The sequence below is a fragment of the Rhea americana genome, unplaced genomic scaffold (assembly GCF_003343005.1).
Source record: "Rhea americana isolate MKP2758 unplaced genomic scaffold, rheAme1 scaffold_164, whole genome shotgun sequence".
Classification (NCBI taxonomy): domain Eukaryota; kingdom Metazoa; phylum Chordata; class Aves; order Rheiformes; family Rheidae; genus Rhea; species Rhea americana.
In genome coordinates this window covers 1,925,440-1,952,319 of record NW_028185750.1, presented here as the reverse complement: position 1 = coordinate 1,952,319, position 26,880 = coordinate 1,925,440, and the positions used below count along the sequence as shown (strand labels likewise).

The 26,880-nt window shown below is 34.5% G+C and overlaps 2 protein-coding genes across 3 annotated transcripts in view; one reads left to right on the top strand and one right to left on the bottom strand.

Annotated features, from left to right (window-relative positions):
- The window catches only part of RALGPS1 (Ral GEF with PH domain and SH3 binding motif 1), a 127,464-nt gene that overhangs the window by 64,159 nt on the left and 36,425 nt on the right, over nucleotides 1-26,880 (bottom strand). The window lies entirely within an intron of this gene.
- Nucleotides 2,840-26,412, top strand: ANGPTL2 (angiopoietin like 2). Its single transcript, XM_085300498.1, has 5 exons — nucleotides 2,840-2,918; nucleotides 11,496-12,351; nucleotides 23,586-23,779; nucleotides 24,017-24,287; nucleotides 24,757-26,412. The coding sequence occupies exons 2-5, from the start codon at nucleotides 11,544-11,546 to the stop codon at nucleotides 24,954-24,956; spliced, it is 1,473 nt and encodes a 490-aa protein (XP_085156624.1). The 5' UTR covers nucleotides 2,840-2,918; nucleotides 11,496-11,543; the 3' UTR covers nucleotides 24,957-26,412.

The window sequence follows — 26,880 nt, the reverse complement described above, 5'->3', positions numbered from 1 at the left end:
ATGAATTAAAAGCACATCACAAGAGAAGTCTTTGTTTAGCCTGATTCATGCAGTTAAATACCTAGACGTTTAATTACACTTATTTAAGTGCCATAAAACTAATGGAGCCTAAGTATATGTATGCTGAAGAACTTAAAAGCACATAAGAATGAACTCTATCTTTAGGAAATCTTTTATATTCAAAAACCTTGTTGCTCTTGGGCATAACACCAAATGAGAAACACAAATTTTTCTCTAAAAGCAAAGGACCTGAAAATGTTCATTTTTAGATGAAACTGAAATAGTCAACTCAAGTAGTAATCTATGCAGAGAACTGTCTGCCTGGCTTTGCACATAGCTGTGTATGTAAGGAAGTGAGCAGCACATGTGCTAGCTGCCTCCTCAGCTTGGCATCAGTCTGCGCAGCACCTCCCTCCCTCCCCTCCTCCTGCTCCTGGCTTCCCTCGCTCTGAAAGCTCTGTGTATCAGCAGGCCCAAAGACACCTGGTAAAGCAGGGGGTGGGAATGGTTGGCAGGTTGGAAGCAAATCTGATGGGCCTGCCTGCTAACTCAGTCAAAAACGAACAGAACTATCACATTCAGCGCTGCAATCAGCGTACAGAACAAAACCTCAGTTCTAGTCTCAAGTGCTCAGATGACCCTACTTAACAACACTGAAACAACCCTTCAGGCCCTGGTTTTGTGTCCTCTTTAGCCATAAAAATGACTAAATTTTCAAATTAAATTAAGCAGTAATAATCTTATAATAATAATAACTTATGAGAGGTGCTAACAGTCACTGCAGGAATACCAGATCATACGCTGAACGTACAAGAAACAGACACTGAGCCACACTGAATTACTAGTGCAGTATATTTAGAGGAGTTTTTTTCCTGACAGGGTAGGCATTCATTTTTACAATGCAAATAATTTATTAATTAGAATGGTACGACTTGTCCACATTTTACCTTGAACAGAAACACATTTGCTGTTTTAACTCAGTATCTTTAGAAGTCCTTATTTGTGTTTTGATGATTCCAAGTGTTTTCCTATTGGTTTTCTCAGTTTCTTCAAACCCCAAAGATCTTTTACAACTCTACTCAAAAGATTATGAGCCAATTATTTGAATGTGGTATGAGCTTTAATGATGCCTATGACATACAATGAAAGTAAAGTAATAGTTTGGTTTGTTCAACTGTTGATTAAAAGGTAGGTTAAAAATAAATGCTTTTACATCAAACATTATAAAGTTTCGCTTTTGTTTTTCTAAATTTCTTTGCAAGATTCCTAGTATCTTGTAAGTACATCTTAAATATGAATTTCAAATTAATTCTAAAAATTCTTTTAAAGATAGAAGGGATAGCTAATGACCAGAAATATTCTACACATAACAAGTTCTTTAACAGCATATTTTTAGAAAGAAATAGGCTAGGGCTGCAAGAATTCACAGCGAACAAATGAAAAACATGCTTTAGATTACTAGCCAACGTGAGCAGCTCACAAATGTTACAAAATGTACTGAGGTTCAGCCAAAGTATGGATTGTCAATCTGTGTTAAAATTATTTTAGAAACCTGTTTGAATTTAGACAAATTTACTTTTCTTTTTTCCCTGGGAACATGATGGAATGTTAAAAACTGTTAATTGCTGTTTCTTGATAGAAATTACTGGRAAAAAAAAAAGGTAAAAATGGAGAGTATCAGCACTACTCTGATTATAGCAGCCTTATTTTATTTCTTTAACATTAAAAAAGAGGATCAGTTAATAAAAACAAGTAGAGACTGCTTTACACTACACAGTGAGAAATACTCCATCTTTCTCCTATACATCAGTAAATGTATTGTGAAAACTGTATCAAGCAGGGACCTCCCCCATTTTGGAGATGAAACCTATGCAGTAACACRTTCTTTCTTCCCAACTCCAAGAAAAATGGTAATACACATAACAGATAAATAACTTCTGTTTTGGATTATCATTAAATATTTAATCAGTAGCTGCAACACAACAATAAGACTTTTTAGTTGAGTCTAGTTTTTACATGTTTTAAGTACTATGAAAATGAGCTCATGACTCATGTTTATGAGAAGTTTGTATTAAGAGAAACCAATTAAAAAAAAGCACATAACTACAGCAAATAGATTATATAAAACCAAGAGTGAAATCCTGGTTTCTTAAAAACAAAGCAAAAACAAAACAAAACAAAAAAAAACCCTCACACCCAAATTACTGTCGTCTTCTTAAATGATCTGCAGTTTTCCAGAGCTTGCTTCCGTGTGCTGCCAAGAGATCCGAGGCAGCCCCGGCCCCCGAGCGCTGAGGTCACCCCGCAAGCGCTCTGCTTCGGCCAGCCCTCCGTGGCCGCAGGGAGGGGGAGGCCCCCAGCGTGTCTTTGCTGGTGGATCCCTTCTTCTTGTGGGAGGGGGAAAGCAGCTTATCCAACCAGAACTTGTCAGCTTGTTGCATGCTTGCTTTTTTTTTTTTCTCCCTTTTTTTCCCCCTACCAGGATGTAAGTCCACCACAAAGGAACTGAAGTTCAAATAAGGCTGCTTTAGCCTTGTATGAAACGATGGATTCAAAACTTTAGAACTGGAATGCGGAGGTCTCCTCTTTCATTAAAAGAAAGTCTTACTGTACCTCCATGCTTACACTGTGGGGATGTGTGGTTTAGACTAAGGAGCCAAGCTGTGAAAAGTCTTAAAAAAGAAAAGGAGAAAAAAAAGAAAGGAAATAATTTTGTAGAACATCTAGTTATTTACTTTTCTAACTACAGGACACCACACAGAGCTTTTCAGCTGTAGATTTTAGGTCACATTCACTGAAGAGATATATTTCTGACACAATCAAGAAAGTGAGATGTCACAACTCCTATGGACGAGCTGTTCAGTTAACCTTTGATGAAAGCACGCTAAGGACTGAAGAAAGAAGCCAAAGGAGACAGGGTAAGACTGCTGCTGTAGTACAGCTGATTGCATTTAAAACATACATTTTTTTTTCTTTTAAATGTCCAGGGTCCAAAACCTGACTGGTTTGCAAAGCCAGCCTTTGGATAACAAATATTTTCTTGCAGGGCAGAGGTCATAAAATGCAAAAAAACCTACCATATGAGTAAATGTAAGCTTTTCAAAGCTGCTACTGCTTCCTAATATATGCAGCAAGATTGTTTTTTCCTTTTTCTTTTAACATATTAAAATACAGTTGTTAAAATAGTTAAGGCATTTTATGATGTCATATAGTAAAAAGACTTCTTTCCATTATTTTCAATAATATGAAATTTTATCTTATTTAATTCTGCTTGTAACTTTAGGCTTCACGCTGCGTCAAACTGACTGCAAATGTATATGAATACTATATGCCTTTCATCAAACTTGCTACGACAGACTAATTTCTATAACAACATTTCAAAAGGACTATGTGTATTAAAAATTATCTCCATTCAGTCTTTCTTACATTCATGTCTGATAAAGGAAATATAAAAATTCCTGGAACTTTAATAGGTTCTGCAAAGCAAACGTTCAAAAATTTTTGCAAAATTTTAATTTAAAAAAAGAACACAGCATTTGTGAGTACCTTTATATAAATACCTTTATGTAAGCACAAAATATTTTCTTTATGATCTAACTACAATTTTTCTTTAGCAAAACAAGTCACATTTTAATAAATGTGAGATCTATGTTTAAGGGCTATTATGTACTAAGTGCGCATGCGCATATGCACACACACACGCACGCACACATAAACAGAGAACAAACACTTTTTGGATTGGATTAAGTGAAAATAAGGTGAGGCCGCTGTTAAGGGAAGTAATAGCAAAAGCAGGCTCTTTTTCCATAATTACATTCCCACTGTATGACAGAACTCTAGTAAAGCACAAAGAACAATCCACTAACAATGTTACTAAAATTCTTGATATTCCAGAAAGAAAATTAGTACCTCTTATAACAAAAAGACTACATTATTTTGCCAAAAACTTGAAAAAGAAAGATACACTGCAGTAAAGGATATGTAATCCTTTGAAGTTTCTCGCAGCACTTGGTACCATTTCAAAACAAAAGTTCTCCAAGAATTAGTGAAGATACTCTCATTCTGAAGAGTTTCATTTGTCATYCATTCCTCTCAGTAAAACAAAATCTTTACTTTTAAGAAGGATGAAGTTGTGGTAGAATCTAACTTCAGACACAATTTGAAATGGACAGAAAAAGTAGCATATGGAATGCATTAGACTGAGTATATTAAGAAATTAATTTGGTGTCTGTCACACTGTTTACAACAGAATCAAATAAATAGTGGCAAAAAAGCAAAAGCCACTCCATCCCATAAGCTTGGAGTTAAGCTTTTCAGCTTGTCTTTATATCACCTTTTCTTAACTGAAACCACACGCTACGTGTCAGTCCTTCCTTTCCCCCTATTTACTTTAAAACTTCAAGCAAAATTTTAAAGGTTTTCCTAATACTTGTGGCATGCATATTACTGTGCAGTATTTTCCACTGTGAACTGCTGTTTCCTCTTACCAACTCCCCCCAAAAAGAATGCTCAGTTTAGCAACAGTAGCCTTCCTCTAAAGCCAAACTATATGAGTTAATTTTAAAAGAAAATCCAAATCAATTTAAGTTCCCCCCTCCCCCCTGAAAAGACAGCAAAAATTAACAAATTGCATCATCTGTGAGGGCTACAACGAAAAGTTTTGAGCGGATTAATATAATTCTATGCAAGAGAACATTTGGGAGAGGGAGGAAGATGAGTTGAGTGAATGTTCTGAGAAAAGAAGCAGGCAGTAAGAAAGCAAGCAGCTTCAGAAAATTCATGCATATCTTCCTTATCACAATGGTGTTGTGAAATCCAGATCAAATTACTGGCCTAGTGCCTGGAACATGCCAACTAACTGTAAGGCCACAAACACTGACTATCAAAGGACTCTGCAGAGGCAAAACTTAGCATTTATCTACAAAAAACAAAAAAACCCACAAAACCCCAAAACAAAAATCAAAAAAAAAAAAAAAAATCCTCTCATCTTTTCTGATCTTTTTATAGCAGGATTTTACATTTTCAACATCTTCACTCCATCTGCTTTTACAATCCAATTAAAATGTACAACTCTGCACTAATCTGAAAGCCCCCTTTTTAATATCATAGGCAAAGTGTATTAAAGAAATGCTGTGAAGGTTTGAATAAGTAAGTGTGCATGCAGGTCTAAATGTAGAGCTGAATGCACATACTTTAAACTGATAATTTAGAGCCTTTTAAAATATTCAGATAGGTGGAAAAACTTAAATTCAACAAACATGAGATACCCACTTTTTGCACACTGGTATTTTCTCTCATTTCCCTGTATAACTGTTGTGCCTTAGAAGAAAAAAGTAACAGTGATACTGTATGTATAGATGAGTTTATTTTGATGTACTAAATCAGTCTGTGACAAAATCCGTTTCAGTGGATGAATTGTTGTGGGTAGGTCATATTTAATATGGTGAGACAAGCAGTTATTTGCTGGGCTGGCTTTTCCTATGAACCTTACATGCTGTGGTACCTTTTGTGTAGTTTCCTCAAGCATTTRCATATATAAAAGAATGGATTGAGGTGTGTTAGCCCTTACAGTAATTAGGCCTAAAAAGATAAACTGGTTTATTTGATCACTTATTCATACTTAATTTGATACTTGTTCTTTCTGAAGAAACAATATTTGGAAAATTTACAGGAAATCTTCATTGAACAAATAATGAGGCTCTTCAATGAAAAGAAAATCACCTATTACCAATTCTATCACCTATTCTCTTAAAGGTGTAACGCTGTGTGCCTTTTGGGGAGTCCAAGTGACAGTGACAGAAAAGGGTAGCAATTTGTTTTAAGAATAGTATTTGTTATCTCAAAAGGTACTATGAGATAAATGGGGAATCCTATTTTATTTTGACAGTTGACAGAACACTCCTGCTTTAAGTATAAAAAGTCAATTAGAAAAATCTCTTCTTTCATCCTGTTTTACAATGATTATTATAACCTGAAGCCTAACAGAGGCTAAAAATGCCTCCTCAGTTCCTAAGTTGCATCGTACAAACCACTTAGAATCTATTTTAACATTTAAGAGAACTGCTGCTATCTTCATCATATAGCTGATTTTGAAGTATCAGCGCCTCAAAACAAACTGGTAAAGTAGTTTTTTCTTGTCCCTCTCTGCAGTACAATTAGCTATATTGCAACTCAAATGGTCACTGAAGTCCCTAGAAATTCCCTTGTGTAACATCTTGGTTTTAGCATGGAAAATTGCCTTCTCTGTAAAGCAGTCTCCAAGGGTAGATATAGTTTCACATATCATTTGTACAAAAGCTGCATTTATATAACTCAATGCATAAGCTTTCATACCTACAGTCCTCTAGCTTAATAACAGTTTACTATATATACATACATACATATATATATATATATATATATGCACGCCTGTAGGAATATCTCATGCCAATTAAATTTCATATACAAATCTTGTATTTTACATCAAAATCCAGACCATTCTTTTTATATATTTTTGTTACATTTTTCCTGACAAGATCTACCAAGCTCATTATTTTGCTTTTGTATTATTCTGCAGTGCTACAGCGCTGGTGATATCTTCCTTAAATGTCAAAATGTTTCCTCCTTGAAGTAAACCAATAAAAAGCTTATTAAAGTTCATTGCTTAGGCACCATCCAGTGATTTTCCTATGGTCTCAGCACTTTTTGTACAGCACTGAAAATGTAAACTGTAGAAAGAGCAAAGTATAATCTTGCAGAGACTAAAAATCAATTTCTTAATGGTTGAAAGATATGACATCACAAAATCMCTTTAGGTCTAGGCGAAACAGTGATAACAGTATGTATCAAAGCTTTTGTGAATGCCTTTCTTTCCAACATAATATGGCAAATGTCTCAATTATGTCACTAAAATATTGAAATATTGAAAAAACGCATATATGCTGGAACACCCAAACTGAAGTGTATATTCTAAGTAACATTAAAAAAAAAAAAAAAAAAAAAAAAAAAAAAAAAAAAAAAAAAAAAAAAAAAAAAAAAAAACCCTCTGAACATGAGTCCAGTACATAGAAATATTTCTTAATTTCATGACAGTGATAAATTATATGTGAAACATCTATATAATTTCAGATGATAAAATATGACGATAAAATTTCAAATCTTGATGAAAAAATCACAAGTTTTAAGATGATTGTTACAATCAAAAGACCAATATTTTTGACAGAACAAGTGCTCTAAAAGTGCTCTAGAATATAGGATGGAAAAGTAATTCCAAGCAAAAGCCAAAGAAAAATTTTACTTGCTTTTTCTATTTAAGGGTCAGGAAAATATAGCCAGAGTCCAAAACATCTGATACTCCTTTAAACAGTTTTACTTCCTCTTTTTTCCACCAGAAGATGGAACATCCTCAGCTGAACAATCAGTGAAGGAGCAAACCAACTCATTATTACCTACTTCCAGTCATATACATAGATAGATGAACATCTGGTCTACAACTTGAAATTTTACCAAAGCACTTATGTTGACTAGGAGTATGAAAAATAATAGTTACAATCCGCAGAGCAATGTTGCCAAAATCTTCACATAGATGCAGTTATACTGACAAAAGATAACAAACAAAAAAAAAATCCTTTTGCATGAATACAGTAACACTACTATCAAGTAGTGTTAATTTATACAAAATTAAATAACCTTGATTTTAGTGGCATCTGAACTAGGGTGAGTTTTGCAATATAACTGCACCAGCTCAGCCCCCATGAAAAATCCCTTTAATTGTACACAAGCCTTGAACAACTAGAACCTAAACACAGAAACTAATTCAAATCTTAATACTTCTTCTAATTAGAAATTCTATTCGATATTTAAACTCACACTTACATACTCTTTCCAGCTGTGATTCTTGTACTGCTGCTATTTTATTGGTATACTTGGAGAAGTTTGTTGGTGTACATAAGAGTGACATACTGTACCTTCCAGGAATTAAGAAAAGTTGTAGCAGCCTGTAAGCATGCCTTTATATAACATTACTATATGCAAAGGAAAGGTTGGAGTTAAAAAAAAAAAAAAAAAAAAAAAAAATCTACAGATACTTAAATGGAATTTTGCACTGAGGACAAACACAGCTTCCTCCCAGTCCAACACAGAAGAGCTAGGGGGAGGGTACAGAGATGGAGAAACAAGAAGAAATGAGTGATTAGCAAGTAGCAGCACTATTTAAGGACAAAGTATGAGCAATTACTTGGCACAAGTGCATCAGAAGAAAACTGAAAGCTAAGTGTGCGAGAGACATAATAAATAAGATCCTCTTCCTCTCTCATGGGAAAGAAACCTTATGTCTTAACAGTATGATGCTCTCCTACTTAAAATAGGACAGCAAGATGTTCAAAAGTATTTAAGAGTGTTAGCCTTCCTTAGATGTGTTTCTATGGCTTCCTTCCCTACTTTCCCAGCAATTTTTTCTTTCTCTCCTTGAAAGATTAATCATGCAGAAGAGTTGGTCAAACATGCATGTTGGTTATAAAAGGTCAATTTCATCCAACTACAGAATAGAAGAAATGCCATTTATCTTCTGTTGACAGTAACAATAAGCTACAAATAGTCCCCAATCTGAACTATTTTAACTGAACAAGTACAGACAATAAGAGGCAGAAAGGAAGGGCATCTCAAGACTGTATGGCTCTTGTTGCTATTGTATGTGGAACATTCTTATTTCACCAGTGTTCCCTGCCTTCCAATGTCTTCTCTTACAGAAACACCACCTTAGAATAGGTTACAGGCAGAGAAGAGGTCATGAAAGAAAGAAGCATTTCAGCAAGGTCTAGTCATGGTGATATCCTTCACTGCTGGTTTACTTTCTGCATTTTGAAGGATGTTAAACAGACATATTAAGATGAGGGTGATGAACTTGCCCCTCCCCGTTTTTTATTTAACAATTCTTTAAAAAATATTAGATAAAAACTGTTATCCACTGCTCTGTAACKCTTTAGCCTAGAAAAAAAAGTATGTTCACCCCATATCCTGTGCTCAATTAAAGACTTGAGATGCTGTAACAAGGACAAAAATAAACACTGAGGAAAAATCTAGCTTCCTTTCAGTGGTCACCATAAATGCAGTTTTTGAGGCAAAGAAAAGTATTTCAATTAAAATGGTGAAATAAAACCCATTTTACATCCACTATGCCAGAGACATTTGCAAGAACAGTTCATCTGTATAGAAATATGGGCCCTGGAAAACTGCCAGGGCCTCCAAGTGGGACCTGCTGTGCAAATGCTGATTATGTAAGTTAAATTCACCCCAGACAGCTTTATGTTCCCTATTTTCCAGGATTCCAAATAATGTGCTTTATTCGCAGCAACCATGACAAACTCCAAATTTGTATCTGACAAGTTTTCAGGATTCTTGCCAGGTTCTATAAAACACAATCTCTTTCTAGTTGCAAAATAAAAATGAGTTTATTCCAAACTGCATAAGAAACTGAAGCATAAAAACACTTCTGAATGCTTTCAAAAGGATCAGTCCTGCTTGCTTTCATTTTAAACATTTACAGAAATAGCTGTGGTACTTCTAGAGTTTCTCAAAAAAACAGAAAAATGTGACTGACTGACAACCATACTTCTGCTTACTACAAACAATTACTTAAGCATGTATATTCAGCTTACCTTGAAACTCTAGAAATTTTACTTAGAAGTCAGCTGCTGCCTAGAATCAGAGAATCATGGAATAATTCAGATCAGAAAGGACCTTATCAGGTCATTTGGTCCAATGTTTTTCTTACAAAGCAAGGCTAACTTCAGTATTAGATCAGGTTGCTCAGGGCCTTRTCTAAGTTCAAAGTTCACATGTTTCTAGGAATGAAGACTCCACAGCCCCTCTGGACGACCTGTTTCAGTATCTGCCCCCCCTCTTCACTTTGATATTCTTTTTTCTAACTTCCCAAATGAATTTTCCTTGAGGCAGTTTGTACCCATTGACCTTTGTACTTTCACTGTGCACTTTGGAGAAGAATCTCCATCTTCTCTAATGAACATCCATTAAGTAGCTGCAGACAGCAATAAGATCTCCCTTTCACCTTCTCTTCTAAGGGTAAACGAATACCACTCTTCAAGCCTCTCTTCATACATCCTGTCTGCCAGCCCCTAGCCATGTTGGTGGCCCTCAGCCAGACTCATTCCAGTTTCTCAACAGCTGTTAGGATCATCATTTCATGTCATTAAAAAAACTACATTGTACTGAATATGACCAAGCAGTAAGGCGACACTTACTTAAGCTCTGAACAGTGATTCTATGTCAAATGTTTTACAAGTGTAACAAAATATGACAATAACATCACCCAGGTTTACAAGAATACCCAAACAGCCTTTATTGGCTAAACAGGCTCCATATTGTATATTAAAAAAAAATTCAATTATATATACAAATGCATAGTAAAATTCAACAAAGTTATCAGACAGGCACAATATCTAAGTGTTGCTTGTGCAGTTGACCAGAAAATGTTTGCTGACAAGGACATTCATGGTAGCACTGCCAATGCTAAGCTCATGCTTCCTAGAAGATCATTGCCTATAAACAACTGGTATTGAGGTCATGGCAAACTTTTATTTATTTATTTATTTATTAAAAAAAAAATCAGTCAAATTTGCACTTCAAATATGAAGATACTCTGAGGACTAAATTAAACTAACTTCACCAAGATAGTACTGTTGCAGGATGTCAATAAAAACTAGTAGCTAATTTTAGCAGGTGGGAGATTTTCTTTGCTCCTCAGACACATCTGCRTGTGCATTTCCCTGTCTCCAACACAGGCCATTAAGCAAAGTGAGTAGGGTGAGTGTAAAGAAATTGAATGTTTCTAGGGAGAGTCACAATAAATGTAAGTTCTAGTAGTCTGGGAAAACAACAGATTTCACTGCCCATGATATTTGGGCAGTAGAGTTTTTAATTTATAATTATTAAGGACTAACAAGAGCACCCCCCCTTAAAAAAAATTACTGTAATGCTCAAGACTGCTGACCAAAGTAAAATTGTTTTTTTTCATACAAGCCATACCTCCTGCAATGTACAGATCTTTTTACTACATACAGTCATAAAATACTGCAAAATAGCAATTAAATACTTTCAGAACTTTCAACAGCACAGAATTAGTAAGATGTTGTTCACATTTAAAGGTTACATTTGTAATTTTAAGAAATGAAAATGTAATTTGTATTTAAATGAAAGCACCAATGTTGGAAACTTATGTGGTAGCTGACTGGAAGAAAGGTCTTTTCAAGTCCTGTTATTTATTACTTAATTTCTTGTGGTTCTTGGCAGGTTTCAGATAAGCCAGCAACTACTAACTACAGTTCTGGTCATAGAATGATACAACCAATCCTGCTGAACAAGTGTCTCATCTATTCACTTACATATCAATTCTTATGAAATATTCATAGTTATTTTGTAAGCTTTAGAACACATTCACCAGTGAGAAGTTGTAACTGATTTCCTATTTGTTACTTACTGTTAAATTTATTTTAAAACAGATTTTAAAAGTTCTTTGTAGAAGAAAATTTGTCCAGAAATAAAGGAACATGATCACAGCAAGATTCATCTGTTTAATGTTATTAGCTGTTCTGGGAGCTACTGCMAGCAAAACACAGGAATTTGAAAGCAATGATGAGGAAACAGAGCAAGAATTCATTTATACCAACAGGTATAAGCGTTCCAGTGACACACAGGACAAATGCACTTACACCTTCATTGTACCTCAACAGAGAGTGACGGGTGCCATTTGTGTTAATTCGAAGGAACCTGAGGTTCTACTTGAAAATAGGGTAAATAAACAAGAATTACAATTACTTAACAATGAGCTTCTTAAACAAAAGAGACAAATAGAAACTCTCCAGCAATTGGTAGAGGTGGATGGTGGGATTGTTAATGAGGTTAAACTTTTACGAAAAGAAAGCAGAAATATGAACTCTCGTGTCACACAACTCTATATGCAGCTATTACATGAAATCATCCGAAAACGGGACAATGCCCTTGAACTTTCCCAACTTGAGAATAAGATTTTAAACCAAACTGCAGACATGTTGCAGCTTGCAAACAAGTACAAAGACTTAGAGCATAAATACCAACATTTGATGTCAATTGCCAATAATCAGTCAATAATAATAGCCCAACTGGAAGAACACTGTCAACGAATGCCATCCATAAAGCCATTGCCACAGACTCCACAGCCACCAAACAAAGTGTACCAGCCTCCTACTTACAATCGCATTATTAACCAGATATCTACTAATGAGATCCAGAGTGATCAGAACTTAAAGGTTCTGCCACCTACCTTACCAACCATGCCTGCAGTTACTAGCATTCCAACTTCAACTGATAAGCCATCTGGTAAGTAATTTTATTGTCATGTCTACATTAATTTATGCTAATATGCAGTGAATAGCAGTGTAATAACTTTATCAAAATGCAGACAGAATTTATTTAGCAAAATAAATTCAAATAAATGATTTTGAACAGACTGAGATTCAGTAAAGTCTGAGGTGACTGTATATATTGAGCCCACTGAACCAACTATTAAAACTGCAAAAGCCCTTCCAATGAGAGCGCTTAACACTATAATGCAGCAGGGTAATTGGACTTGTGCTTTTCAGGGCCACTGGACTTGAGGTTGCTACTGTATGTAAGTACTTTAACACTGTTTACCACAAGGTCTAATCCTCTTCTTTCAACTATAAAAGAATTCATTACAGTGATTCAGAGTTCTTTAGACACTGTGCTACTGCCTTATTATCCACAGTGAAGATTGCTATAGGTTTCAGATACTGCAATAGCCCATTTTAAGGTTTGTTCTTGTGAAAAGCAAAGATCTATGGAAACCGTAAGTCACACTGGTTCCAAGCTTGTCACTGGTACAAATCAAGTACTAAAAAAACCCAGCCAAACACCCCTCCCCCCCAACTTGTTAATATATGATAGGGTACTGCAGAAACTGACATTCTAAAACAAAGCATAAATGAAATTAAGGACTGTCTAAAATATTTAAACAAACATCTCTTTCAGCACACTATAGTTTGGACAGAGTTCACAGACTGATATTCTAAACTATGGAATATACATTACATTTCAGCTTGTCACATCCTGGCTTCTGTGACGTTAGGGTAGTATTACTAATTTGACCTGTTTCCAAACATTTTTGCAGGGGAGAAGATAGAAAAAGGAAGTATGAGTAACTGAGTGAGATGGAAGAATCTGTGAGTGATTGAATTAGGAGAGTTAATCATGATTTTTAGACTCCAATCCAGATTTAAGTTGCATTTGGTATTCAGATGCATGTGAATGGCCATCATTAGCTCTAGATACACTGCACCATTTGAGAATAGATCCRAAGTTAATTAAAGTCAATAGAAAGAGTCTTAGTGAAGCAAATGGGACTTTTGGACCCAACCATTTAAATAATTAATTGATGTTGTAATATTATTTTTTCTGCCCTACTATTCTTTTTCCTTCAGAATATAAAGGGCAATAGATTCAATTCAAACAGTGATTTTATGGATCCCTCAGTTTTTGTTATTAATTACTGATCTGCATAGTTTAGAACTGTCACATAAGCCTTAGCTCTGGCTAAAACATGTTCTTAGCCCTGGAGTGAATAAAGCTGACAGTAGTACAGTTCAAAAACCATTGATTTACTTGTTCTTAATGTGGATAAATCCTCATTTCTGTTCAGTTCCTGAACCTTTGCTCCTCATCTTTCTCAAAATAGCAAGAGGCTATGTTCATTTTTGCTGTCAAGCTTTTAGATCCTTAATTTTCAGTGAAAGTTATTTTGAGATTCTGCAATTTTCCTAATGAGATAATTGTTATGACTATGGTTATGCAGTTTTCTTAATTAATATGAATAATTATATTAATATCAAATTATTATCAAATAAAAAGGAAAATAGTCCTAGCTATTTTTGATTTTTTATATATATAAAGATAAAACACATCTCAGCAGCCTTACTCCAGGCTAAGATAAAATGGTAAACAGACTAAGATTATCCAATCAAATAAAACCACAGTAATACCCAACAACCTTCCATACAGGACAACCTACAGCAATGCTTGTGTCTTAACAGTTCTGAAGAGTATCATAGCATATTCAGATCAAACTATTTTTAATATACCTGTTGTAGTAAAAACAGAGAAAGAAAACAAGAAAATGCATTCTGGATGTCTGATTTAGACATGTTAGCTGCAGAGACTTTTCCTGTTACTTCACCAAGAGAAAACTACTGTCTATACCAGATGTTTGAGAAGAATGAGCCACACAATATCACTAATCACTATTCATCCAAATTTTATTTACCTGTGGCTAAGACTGAACTACTGTAATTCATGACATCTGCAGGTATCATACACCTTTTGTGTAAACATTTATGAAATTACAAGACTGTTAATCTAGCATATGATAATTCTTACATTTGTACAGCTCCAGAAAGGAAACTGTATCTGCTCTGTACAGGGCACTTTCCTTCTGGCTAAGACAGGACCAAATGGAAACAAGTGATGGCAAAAGGGTGTTATATGTGCATATATAAGACACTTTAATGTCTTAACRGTTCTGCCATAAACCAGAATGCAGGCTTTTGTAATCACATTAGAGATTAGTTGAACTAGATGATTAGAAAACAGTAGATAAAGAATCTAAATTCACCTTTAGTTCCACATATTYCCAAAAATAGTTCACATATTATGGGTCCAAATTTAGGAACACAAAAACAGTCTGTTTTTCAGTGTGGGCAACATGCACTTGCTTCAAAAACAGAGAGGCGGTCCCATAGACATCTGAAACCAAGAACTGAAATAAGAGTTAGTCACACGAGCTGCACACAGCATATTTATCAGGCTATTAGCAATATGGTGAAGTATGTGCATTTAACRAAGTGTGTTGGAAGCTGTGTTTCAGACAAACACCTGTTCATGCTTTTTTGTCATAGGTGCTTCTAAGTAGAAATAAATGTGTTTAATTTGACAGTTACAGTATTTGGTAATCCTAAAGAGTTTCTCAAAGATGAATTGACCTAAATTTACATTGTGAAACGAAAGACCTAGCTCTATGTTAAAAAAAAGGGGGGGGGGAAGGGTGAGAGAGAGAGAAAATCAGGTCTATTACAATTTCTTATGAGCAATACACTACAAGATAGCCTCTTTAGTAATTAAATTTTAGCTCAGATCTCAAAGTAGGTTCAAGCTTAGTCCAATCTTCTCTGACAAGGCATTCCACTGCTAGTGACAGATGCTGTATTTTTTTTTCTTTCATGTAAGATTCCTATCAGTCCCTCATATAGTATTCCAAAATTGTTAAATGATCTTTTAAGATTTATTATACATAATAAAACCAAAAGATGGACTTTCATTAAATACATGATAGAAATATGAAGGGGAAAGTAGGGAAGAATATTAGAATAATAGAAAGTAGGTCTAGATGGAATCTGAAAACACCATCTGCCACTTCCCACAAAGCAAAAYCGTATGTCTGTATATGTCAGACTGTTTTTCTCCGATGAACTATCTGAACTGTCTTGCTGTAACTACTCATCCTATGGATAGGAGATATGGAGAACAGTTTTTTCTTCCTCTTCTACATTATGCTTCCCTTCAACTTCTGTAAATAAAATATCCTTCAATTGTTCTTTTAAGACCTATCAACRTTCCTGCTACACTCTTCTGCAATCTCATCAGTTGGTCCACATCGTCTATGAGCTGCTGAGTGCCCAAACTGGACAAACAATGATAGCTGAGGCCTTATCACACAGCAGAACAGAAAAATTATTCAAGGACTGCACAGGACTCCTATTGATACATCTTCATATAGTATTTCCTTTTTTTACAATATAAAACACTGACTCATGTTCAACTTGCAATCCAGTAGAACCCCCAGTTCCTTGCCTGAAGTGATGTTCATCTGGCTATTTTCTATCCTTATTAGTGCAACTGTAACTTCTATTTCTGTAAGAAAAATCTGTGTCTACCAAATAATATCACTCTTTCACCTCACCACTTCAACTGTTTAAGATGATTTTTAATTATAATCATGGCTTCTCTCATGCTTGCAGTGCGCCTCCACTTAGTGTTACCTGYATGAAGTAATTATTCTCTTTGTTCTTGTATCAAAGCTGCTGTTGGAAAATACAGAATAGCAACAGATACAAAACAGACATTTAATCTGTGATTGTAAATTAATGTGATACTGCCTCAGAGGTAACTGCTCTCCACATGTAGTTTTCACAAAGTTATTCACTTACCAAACACTAGTTTCATCCAGCAAGTTTTTCAAATGTAACATTGAAAAACATTTTCCTAAATGACAGTGTCAAAGCCATAAGAATCATAAATGGTGATAGTGGTGGTGGGAGTGAACTAGATCTCCAGAGGACCCTTCTTCAATGAACAAGAGCTTTAGACTAGTTGAAATAGATTACCTCTAGAGAATCCTTCCAATGTCAACGACTTTATGATATGACATTTGCTATTGATCCCTTATCTACATAACACATCAGAAAAGGAAGTATCACATTTGTTCTGCACAAACTTTTATTTCTCTCCTTATCTTCTAATTTGCTGTATTTGATCGTTCCAGAAAAGAACTGAAGTTAAGCTATCCTTTCCTCACACTCCCCCTTTTTTTGACAAGAAACATTTAATACCTTTTCCTCATCATCCAGAACTTTTTCCATTTTCCAAGTACATCTCAAACAAAATCCCTTCCCACAGGTAGTGCTCCAAAAGCTGCTTCAGCTAGTTCTCTGTAAGTGTCTGGAACACATTTGAAAAACTCTGCTTAGGCCCAGCCACTGAAAATAATCTACATATGATTTTATCCAGTCCTTTCTGTACTGTCTCGAGTTCTCAACCTGTATCAATGTTCCTGGCTATTCATCTATAGCTGACCTGTTAAATAAAAACTGTTTCATCCATCAGCAATTCTCCTTCCTCACTCAATAGCAGACCAATGCTTTCCTCTTGATCATAGACTTAACACTTCTCTCACTAGTTTTATTTTGTCCACATTGCACATATTAGCCAGTAATTTGACACAGGTAATATCTGAACATTAGTAAATAATTTCAGGGCTGAGAATCAGAGAATCATGGAACGGTAAGGCTGGAAGGGACCTCTGGAGATCATCTAGTCCAACCCTCAGSATAGCCCTGTACGGGGACTGAACCCACGGCCTTGGCATTAGCAGCATCATGCTCTAACTAAGATTCTACTTTATCTGAGCTTTTTTTCACTTTCAAAGCTATTGAAAAGCTCACGATATGAGCAAGTCAGTTTCTTACCATTCTCCATAGTCTTCCACATTAGCAAAATCCATTATGTTGTCCTTAACAGAGGCTCTTTAGGAAACTTGTAGACTCTTCTGTTGGACTCCTTTTCTATAGCATCATCTTTACCTATTCTCTGAATTTGCTGAATTCTGTTATATTCAAGTCCATTGCTTTGCTTTTCTATTCACTTTCCCTTCTTAAGAACTGTGGACATAATTATTTCATGGTCAAGATCACCTACACTGCTTTCCATTTCATGTTTTATCARTCCTTCCCTGCTTACTAATTCAAATCTAGTATTTCCTGTTCTGTATTTGCTTTCTTCATTTCATGTACTTATTAAAAAGCTGTCCTCAGCAAATTCCAAAAACTTGCTATATACTTTTTATCTGCTGTTTTCCTCTCCCAAGCAGATAATCACTTACTCAGAGGTTAGTAATTCAATAAAATAATCACAAAACCCAATTATTATCATACAGTAAAAATCTGTGGACAGCACAACATATATTTTCCAGGCTAGAACTGTCAAGTGGAACATAATACCTAAGACTTCCTGTAAACAATTATGTATTGTAATATTTTTATTCTCCTAACAAATCCACTGATGTTCCTTGTTTCTGTCTACCTAAACTGCTTTATCACTAGGATTATTTAACATGCAAAGGAAGGTGGAAGGATTGTCCTGAAGGAAAAGCAAAGCAAGCATTAGGTAAATACATTCTAGGAATAAAGAAAATACCCATCAAATGATAGATGCAACAAAATTAGAGAGCATAGGGGAAACCAAACAATTTTGCAAGTGGAATGCCAGCATATAAAAGTACAATTGATACAGTATAGAGAGATCAGTGCAGAGATGGATGGCAGCATGTATAACTTTAAAAAAAAAGTTTATTAGTGATTGTATCACAACTTTAAAAAAGAAGAGCATGCTGAAGAAGTATTTCCATCAATATACATGAAATAAAGGTGCAAATACCGTAGATGTCTCAAAGACTACAATAAAGGACAATAAAAACTATTAGACAAAGTATTGTGATTTGTATTTGTAGGGCATTTTAAATATTCTGATCTCTTTTTGGATAACAAGCATCTGAACATATATCAAATGTCATGTACTTTAAAAAAGGAGCCTGCGGGAATAAAGGGGTAATAAGTGTCAAAAACTAAACCACATTTAAGTTAATTATGCACAAGAATTGCAAAGAAAGTGAAACTTTTATTCTTAAGTTACTTCACCTATTTCCCTTTCATTTATATTAATGGTTTTAAGTTAAAATTACAATCAAAATTATATGAATCCAAGCTTCCAGAGCCTTGTGAAGCACTATTTATAATTACTGAACCCCACCAAAGGCAGAAAACATATGTAAGAGCCTGAGATACAACACCTCATATCAGGAAAAAGTAAAATATTATGTAATGTGAAAATATCAATGTAAAATAGAATTAGATAAATCTTGTTAATTCATAACTCCTCAGCCATGAATACGAACCAATACAAGTTAGGAATTTGGGGGAGAGGGTACAGTAAAATCATTCCACCCCACACACTTTAGGAAGAACATCTGAAAAAGTAGTTTCTGTTTAGCACAACTTAATTTTCAAGTCAGGGCAAAGTAGTGAAATGTGATAAGAGATTTTTTTTTTTTTGCCCACGTTGTTATATAGCATGCTTTTTTTCCTTTGTCCTTTAAGGACAAAAATTCTATCTTCAGAATCTACTTTTCATTGTTAGCTGGGGGTTAACTGCAATACAACAGTTAGCCATATTCATTTATTCTATTATATTATTAACAAGCCTTCAACAATAGCTAAATCAAATGAGTCTGAAATCATTAAAATCATGCCAGAAGTGCTTAAAAAAATGAATTTGAAGCCAGGCTTCAGTAACAGGTGCTCTGACACAAGCATTCCCCTTGCTTGTTGTTTGTTGGAGCTCTAGCATTACAAGGTATTTTTTTCAGTAGTTGTTTTCTTATGTATGTAGCAATCCCTCTTATGTTTAAGACAATTTTAAAAATTGACGAAACAATACAATAAAAAGTTTACTATTTGGGAGACTTAAAAGGATTAAGCACTGCAATATAAAAGATTTCAGCGTGTAATTAAATACAGAAAAAACGCATACCAACATGGAATCTTGTCATGGTATTTCAGACCAGAATCTAGCCTTGTGCTACATGAGAATTCTAAAAGATAGAATAATCTATCCACGATAAAACTTTATTTGGCACATTTTTCCTAGATGCTGAATTCTGAAGAATTTTTAAGAATAAAATCCAAACAGAACTAATGACTGCAGATGAGAGGGATTAAGGAGATTCAAGGCACAAAGACAGGGCTTGAGGAAATGTAATCATACAGGTTTTTAGCAGTATCACTGACAATTTTTGAACCTTTTTCTTGTTCTTCAACTTAAGACTCATTCCTCTCACTGGCAAGGATGGGTGCAGGTACAAAGCAATCCAGTGAATCTCAGACAATCAGTTATAAGTTACTACGATCTTTATCTAATAGAATACATAATCTATTCATTACACAATTCTCTCCATCTTATGCATCCATCCCAAATTACTTTTGTAGTTAAAAGTGCGTTTTTTCCAATGAATAGGCTCCTAGATTACAAAGGTACTACAGCTCTACTCCTCAAAGGTCTGCTTGACTTCCTAGAGGTAATTTTATCAAGACTACTTCTCTGAAAGTCAGGATCCTCCCATTCTTTCAAGCAAAGATAATAAGGCCCTTGCTTGTAAAGCACACTAAGATTTCAGAAGGAAAAGAATACATTTACATTTAATTATTAAAAAACACCACAGAGAACTGTTCTTTTCACCTAACAGCAGTAGATACGCTACAGAGGAAGTTAATATAATTGCACCCCATTTTTTTTTTTAAATCTAAAATGGCAACATCAGTCACTGCTGGCCCAGCATCTTTCACAAGAAAGAAATTAATAAAGAAATATTCAAATAGCTGCACGGCTCCATAGTTGAATGGTAAATTGCAATTTACATAACTATCAACTACAAATAAGACAACAACTGTACGTTGTGTCATATGAAACAATAATATAACTAGTATGCTGTTACATTTACTTCAGTAAAAGACTGATAAAAGGCATCTGAACTGAGTTTAAGCATCTTACAGTTAATATATTATGTATTACAAAATAAAGTGCTTATTTTTTCTGCATATTTTTTCTACATGAATATTTATAAAGCAAGCTAGCGCATGTTACTTAGAATTTAAGACCTTCAGAGCAGAGACCCTCTTTCCATAATGACCTTCTATAGTACCATGACACATTATCTTCTATTCCTACACTCAGGTGTTACTTTAAAGCAAAAACCTTGTTGTGACTATGACCCAAAATAAGATACTCATTAAGAAATATTTCTCTGTCATGTTTGAAGTATCCTTCCAAACCTACTATTATAGATTTACTGAAATATGATTTAAATGTAAACTGAACATTTGTCCCATATTTCTAAGTCAAAATGTGGTTTCCAAATAACAACAAAAAAAAAGTGACAGACTTCAGAGGCAAGGCATACAGGATTAGCATCTTGTCAAAATGTTTTTGCTACTAATTTTTTTTGAAAGTAAAGAAAAATGTTAAAAACAGCTGGTTTTGAGTCCCAATAGAACAACTTGGGATTTCAAACATAGCAGTTCACAAACTGTTTACTTCCAATTCTTATTTTTTCATTTCTTCTTTCCACCCATGTCCAAAAGGCAGATAGGTAGCTGTTGCACAAGAGACCTAGACAGTTGGGCCTTTACTAAAATTACTGACATAGTACCCTATCAGAAACCTGAAGRCAGGGAAAACAGTGGAATGCATCACCAATGCATAAATTAAAAGTGTTAAAAGAAAAGGTAAAATGTTTTCAAGTACAACAGAGACTATTTAAAGGTACCATTTTGGAAATTCAGAAAAATCCATCTATCCAAAAAGACTTTAGAAGGACCAGGAGATGTTGTCATGGTTAAGCAGCATGGTAAGCAATCACTCTTATAAGAAAGAGGGCATTATTCAAAGCACTGAAGTCCTGCTTCAAGGACACACTAAAGTCTCAGGAACAACTTGCAAAAGGCATTAAAAATAATAAACCTGTATTCTAATACATCAAGAACACAAAACTTGACTAAGTGTCTATAGGGAAAGATAAAAGATGCACTCAGAAAAAAAAGTCAATAGAAAATCTAGATTTTTTGACATGTGTATTCACTGACGAGAAGCTTTCAGAGGTTCCTGTATTGCCTTTGTTATTGGCAAGGAGGATACTGTGGAGGATCCCTTCTCAGACTGAAATGTTGGTAGGTAGAAGAGATTATAGAACAAATGAAGAAAGCGAATACTAATGAATTGTGAACACTTGTGCATATTCCCCAAGAGTTCTAAATTAATCTGAACATGTAACTAGTAACTACTGTGTAATCTCTTACTAAAAGATGTTTTAAAAATCTTAATTGATTAAAAATATTCTCAGAACAACAGAATAAGGAGTAAACATATGAATCATTTTTGGATAGAATCAACTCTGCTTTTGTAATATTGCTTTTGTATCACTTTTAGAAATTTTTGAAAGCATCAATGTCTATGCAGACAGATTTCTAGTTCACATACATCATGATGTATAAGAATCATGTGAACCCTACAGAGATCTGTGCTAGGACCAGTGTTCTACATTCTCTTGCATTTCTGATACCAGACATTTCAGACTGTAAGCTTTAGTCAAAAATTTGGAAGGTTAACGTCTGAAAAAACACATCACAGAAAAGTAGTTGCAAACTCTTCTTTGAAGTTTTTATAATAATTAAGATTAAAGCATTTTATGGAAAAGAATCATGTGCAGTACAGCATTTTTACACGGTGGCTTAGAAAAAAAAAATGTGAAATTTAGAAGCTGTATGTATTAAAATCATAAACCGCTATGCATTTATTTTCATGAAGACAATATAAAAGACTAAGTTGACTATTTTAGGAGTTGCTTCCATGATGACTCTGAACTGACATGTTCTTTTTTGTTTTTAATAAGTTATACTACGTATACATTGTGATAAAACAAACAAAAACAATTTAAATTATCAGTTAATAATGTCTGTCTCCTTCCATCCATCATGATGAGTCATATAACTATGTCACAGAATACTRTGTCTACACCTAAGCTGCCAGAAGTCTGAGCAGCCAACTATAACAGAAATGAAGAAGGATCTTAGAAGCAGCACTCTATTTACAGTCTATGAGTACAACTAAGGAAGCAAGAACACCACAGCATGGATGCAGACCAAAAAACTTGGATCACCTCCCTGTGCACTGACTTCTTGATTAAGTACTTAAGGAAACAAACAAAGAAAAAACCTCAAAACAAAGAGCTTCTTGCTACAGAACTAATTCATCACTAATTCATTTACTGAGTACAGGGATAGCCCTACTTCCAGTGCTTGGTAGTAAATTAAGGAAAAAGATAGACAAACAGAAATAATTTAAAAGAGAAGTTACTTGTAATAGCAACAATACACTTTGGTATGACTCCTAATAGAGAAGATCTGACATGCCCTCCTCCCTCAGAGTGAAAAAAATCAAGGGTCTTTGACCTTGAGGATTCTTATTAACTCTTTTCTGCTTGACTAAGCTCTTCTTTACGGACTCTATGAAACTCAAGAAATAAGCAGGTGTTCTTTTTCCCCAAAATGGGATAGGATTATTTGTAAGTTCTGTAAATGTAAAACATTTTTAAAGTCTCCTCAATTACCTAAAATATCTCTCACTTTATAACAGACACTCTATATTACAAATCTGAATTTTTATTTTGTGTTTAGCTTACTATTTATTAGAATGACAACAGTAATGCCTACATTATTATTTTATGCAGTTGATTCCATTGTTAATATCCTTGCCATTGACAATTTTGAAAATCTAAAAAGTTGAAAATCTCAGAGAAAGAAACTAAGTTTATCATTTTGTTTTCTAAAGGAAAAATATTAATATTTATCTTTGGAATAATTCATGCTTAGTTTCTTTATAGTCAATATTCTTACATTTCAGTTGCCTTAAAAAAAAAAAACCCTACTTGTATCAGTTACTCACTGCTCTCCCCCCAAAAAATTACAACAAATTAATCTGATGTTTAAAAATGCAGACATAGTGGAAACTATACCTTCAAAAGACGAAGAACAAATGCAGGTCCCAGCAGAAACAACTCTACTATAAAAAGAAAAAACTAATAATTCAAATATTGTCCTGTATTAAAGATACGCTCAATTACTCTTTGACTGCAGAATCCYTCTGTTTTGACACAGGGCCCTGGAGAGACTGTCTACAGGCATTAGAAGATGGTCATGATACAAGCTCCATCTATCTTGTAAAACCAGAAAACACAAACCGACTTATGCAGGTCTGGTGTGATCAACGGCACGACCCTGGTGGCTGGACAGTCATTCAGAGACGGCTGGATGGGTCTGTCAACTTTTTCAGGAACTGGGAGACATACAAGGTTAGGACAAGTGAACAGTTTAGTATCTTCTACCCTCTAAAAATTACTGGTAAATTTAATCTAAAGGGTGATGATTTTAGAGTCTGGCCAATAGTTCACTTGAAAAGAAGAGGTTCACTTTCCAGAARAGGAAGCCTTTATATAACAAGCCAATTTTGGTTTGCTATTTAAGAATGCACTAGGACTTACCAATAAAACAGACAGAATATTAACACACTTCTCTTTCCTCCTTTCCAGCAAGGATTTGGTAACATAGATGGTGAATATTGGCTTGGTTTAGAAAATATTTATTGGTTAACAAATCAAGGCAACTACAAACTGCTCATAACAATGGAAGACTGGTCAGGTCGAAAAGTATTTGCTGAGTATGCTAGCTTCAGACTGGAGCCAGAAAGTGAATATTACAAGTTGAGATTGGGACGCTACAATGGCAATGCTGGAGACTCTTTCACTTGGCACAACGGGAAACAGTTCACCACGCTGGACCGGGACCATGATGTATACACAGGTCGGAGGCCCCTTTTTGTCTCCTTGATTTTTTTTGTAATAGGAAAAATTCATGCTCATACACAAAAAACTGAAATGAAATCATATTTTAGACAGTTGACAATTAGTAACTTGCAAAGCATGAACTAATTTATGTTCTCAAACCTAATTAGAACTAACATTGGAACAAAAATTCTCACTGAAATATTTAATATTTGAACTAATATATGAATCTGTTACATACTATTGGGGGCTATTTGAGACAGTAATGTTAGACTTATTACTGGATTATTTGTCACCCTTGGCCCATTTTCGAAGTTTATCTGTAGAATTCAAATACATGCGCCTGAAGAAGACTAAATTAATCTGTCTTTTACCACATGAAATCTCTGTGTAAATACACCACCAAAAAACTGTTTTGTTCTTAGCTAGTTTGTTTGCTCTAAGATTTTTCATTTGCTCCCAGGACTGAATCGAATTTTCTTTTGCAGGTAACTGTGCTCACTACCAGAAGGGAGGATGGTGGTACAATGCATGTGCTCATTCAAATCTCAATGGAGTCTGGTATCGGGGAGGACACTACCGCAGTCGGTATCAGGATGGCGTTTACTGGGCTGAATTCCGGGGAGGATCATATTCACTAAAGAAAGTTGTTATGATGATAAGACCTAACCCCAACACATTCCACTGAAAGTCTCCTATTGGTTTGTTTTTTTGTTCTTTTTAAGAAGCATGTAAAGCTATACTGTTATTATCTGAAATTATCTTTTCAGAAACAAGGTATGTAAGATATTGTACATTTATTGCTAAGATATGAAGGCTTGTATATTGTATTTTCAAGAATCATTCTAGGAGAAAAACAAACTGAAATGACATTATATTCAAAATGCCTCTTTGTACTAAAAGCAAATATTAAGCCTTTTAGAACTGGCAGTTGAGATGGACTGTAGATAAGTTTTCTGGTTTTTATTCCCTGTAATTTAAGTTAGATCATAAAAACACTGCCACAACATTTAAATATTTTTGTATGCTATGATATGTATAAATATTCTCAAATATAGGAAATATTACAAACTGTACAGCAAGAGTTTTATTATTATTAGCAATCATTTGACACAGGAAATAATATCCTTTGAACTAAGTAGCTGGTATATGTACATTGGTGAGATTATTCTAATTTAATCTTTGTTAACTGTCATTAATAAAGTTAGCACTATCTGCTCACAAACTCAAATTATATACCTAAACCATTATTATCACAATAAATTCAAACTTGGACCTTTTAATACATCTGCTCCTATCATTTACTATTTACTTTTGATTCAAATATTTTAGATTAAAAACTCAAGTCATTTTTCATACCAAAATGAACTGGCTACCTATATATGGAAATTGACTCAGATTTACAATGGCTATAGCATGTTGTATAGCCAACATGTTATACTAAACAATAAATAACACATTATTTTGTACCTGACTTCAGCCATTACCTGCTATGTAGCCTCTGTAGTCAGAATGGCTGAATACAAATTAAAGAGACTATCCAACTTTGCAGGCAAATGATGGATACTAGCATATTATCTATTTAATCCCCTTAGCTAGTAGATGAAAAATATATAAAGAATCTATCTGCAGTCAAGAGCAATGATATTTACCATATTTCACAATTATAACAATATTATTTTTTGTCAATTTCTTAAACAGATTTACTCATCTATATTTAGAGGTCAGTAACAACTACGAAATACTGAGTAGAATAATTCTAATGTTCTGCAGAGGTCAGTTTTAGAACAGATGGTTGTAATGCCCATTTCAAAATAGAAACCACCACAAAAAAAAAAAAAGTTAGAGAATGCACATATGAAAGAAAGTAAAAGCCCTTGGCAGTTCAATGTATTTTTCAGTAAGCCTGTGAGACTTTGAGTGTGTGTGTATGTGTGCATGCGCATGCACATGAGTGCATGTGTGTACTCATGCACATTTTTCCCCTTATTACCTCAATACTTCTTTACAAATGTATGCTGTGCATTAAAGTGATGTCTGATGTAGCATGTGTTGTATATAACTGAAAGTAGGGTTTCTAATATATTATTAGATTATTCCTGTAACATTGCATTCCTTTAATAAAGCAACATTATTTTGACATACTTAGATTTCATCCTGTTTCAGTTCAGATTACTAGAACAAAGAATAGATAATTACCTAATTTCACACAGCTCTGCCTTGTAATTCAAATCAGCTCTGATACGCAATTATTAATCTGTGTAAAATTCATGGCCCAAAATGGCAACATCAAAAGCAAAGCCATTCCCAASCAAGAAAAAATAATGAATTTCCAGGCATCCCAAGGAAGAAAAAGTTTTTGTAGGTCATACTGAAAGCCACAATTTTCAAACAATATTCAAGATTCATCTTAAACCAATTTATCTGCTGGACTCTGGAAAGCAATCGAGTATTTAATGTTTAGACACATTTAATATTTCTYATCTATTGGTTCTACAGCCTGGCCACAGTGTTCTAACAATTAGGATTGTAACATTAAAATAACTYCTATTGACATTGACACCAACCACTAGTTTTGTCAGAAGCAAACACGTATATTGGACTGATGCCCA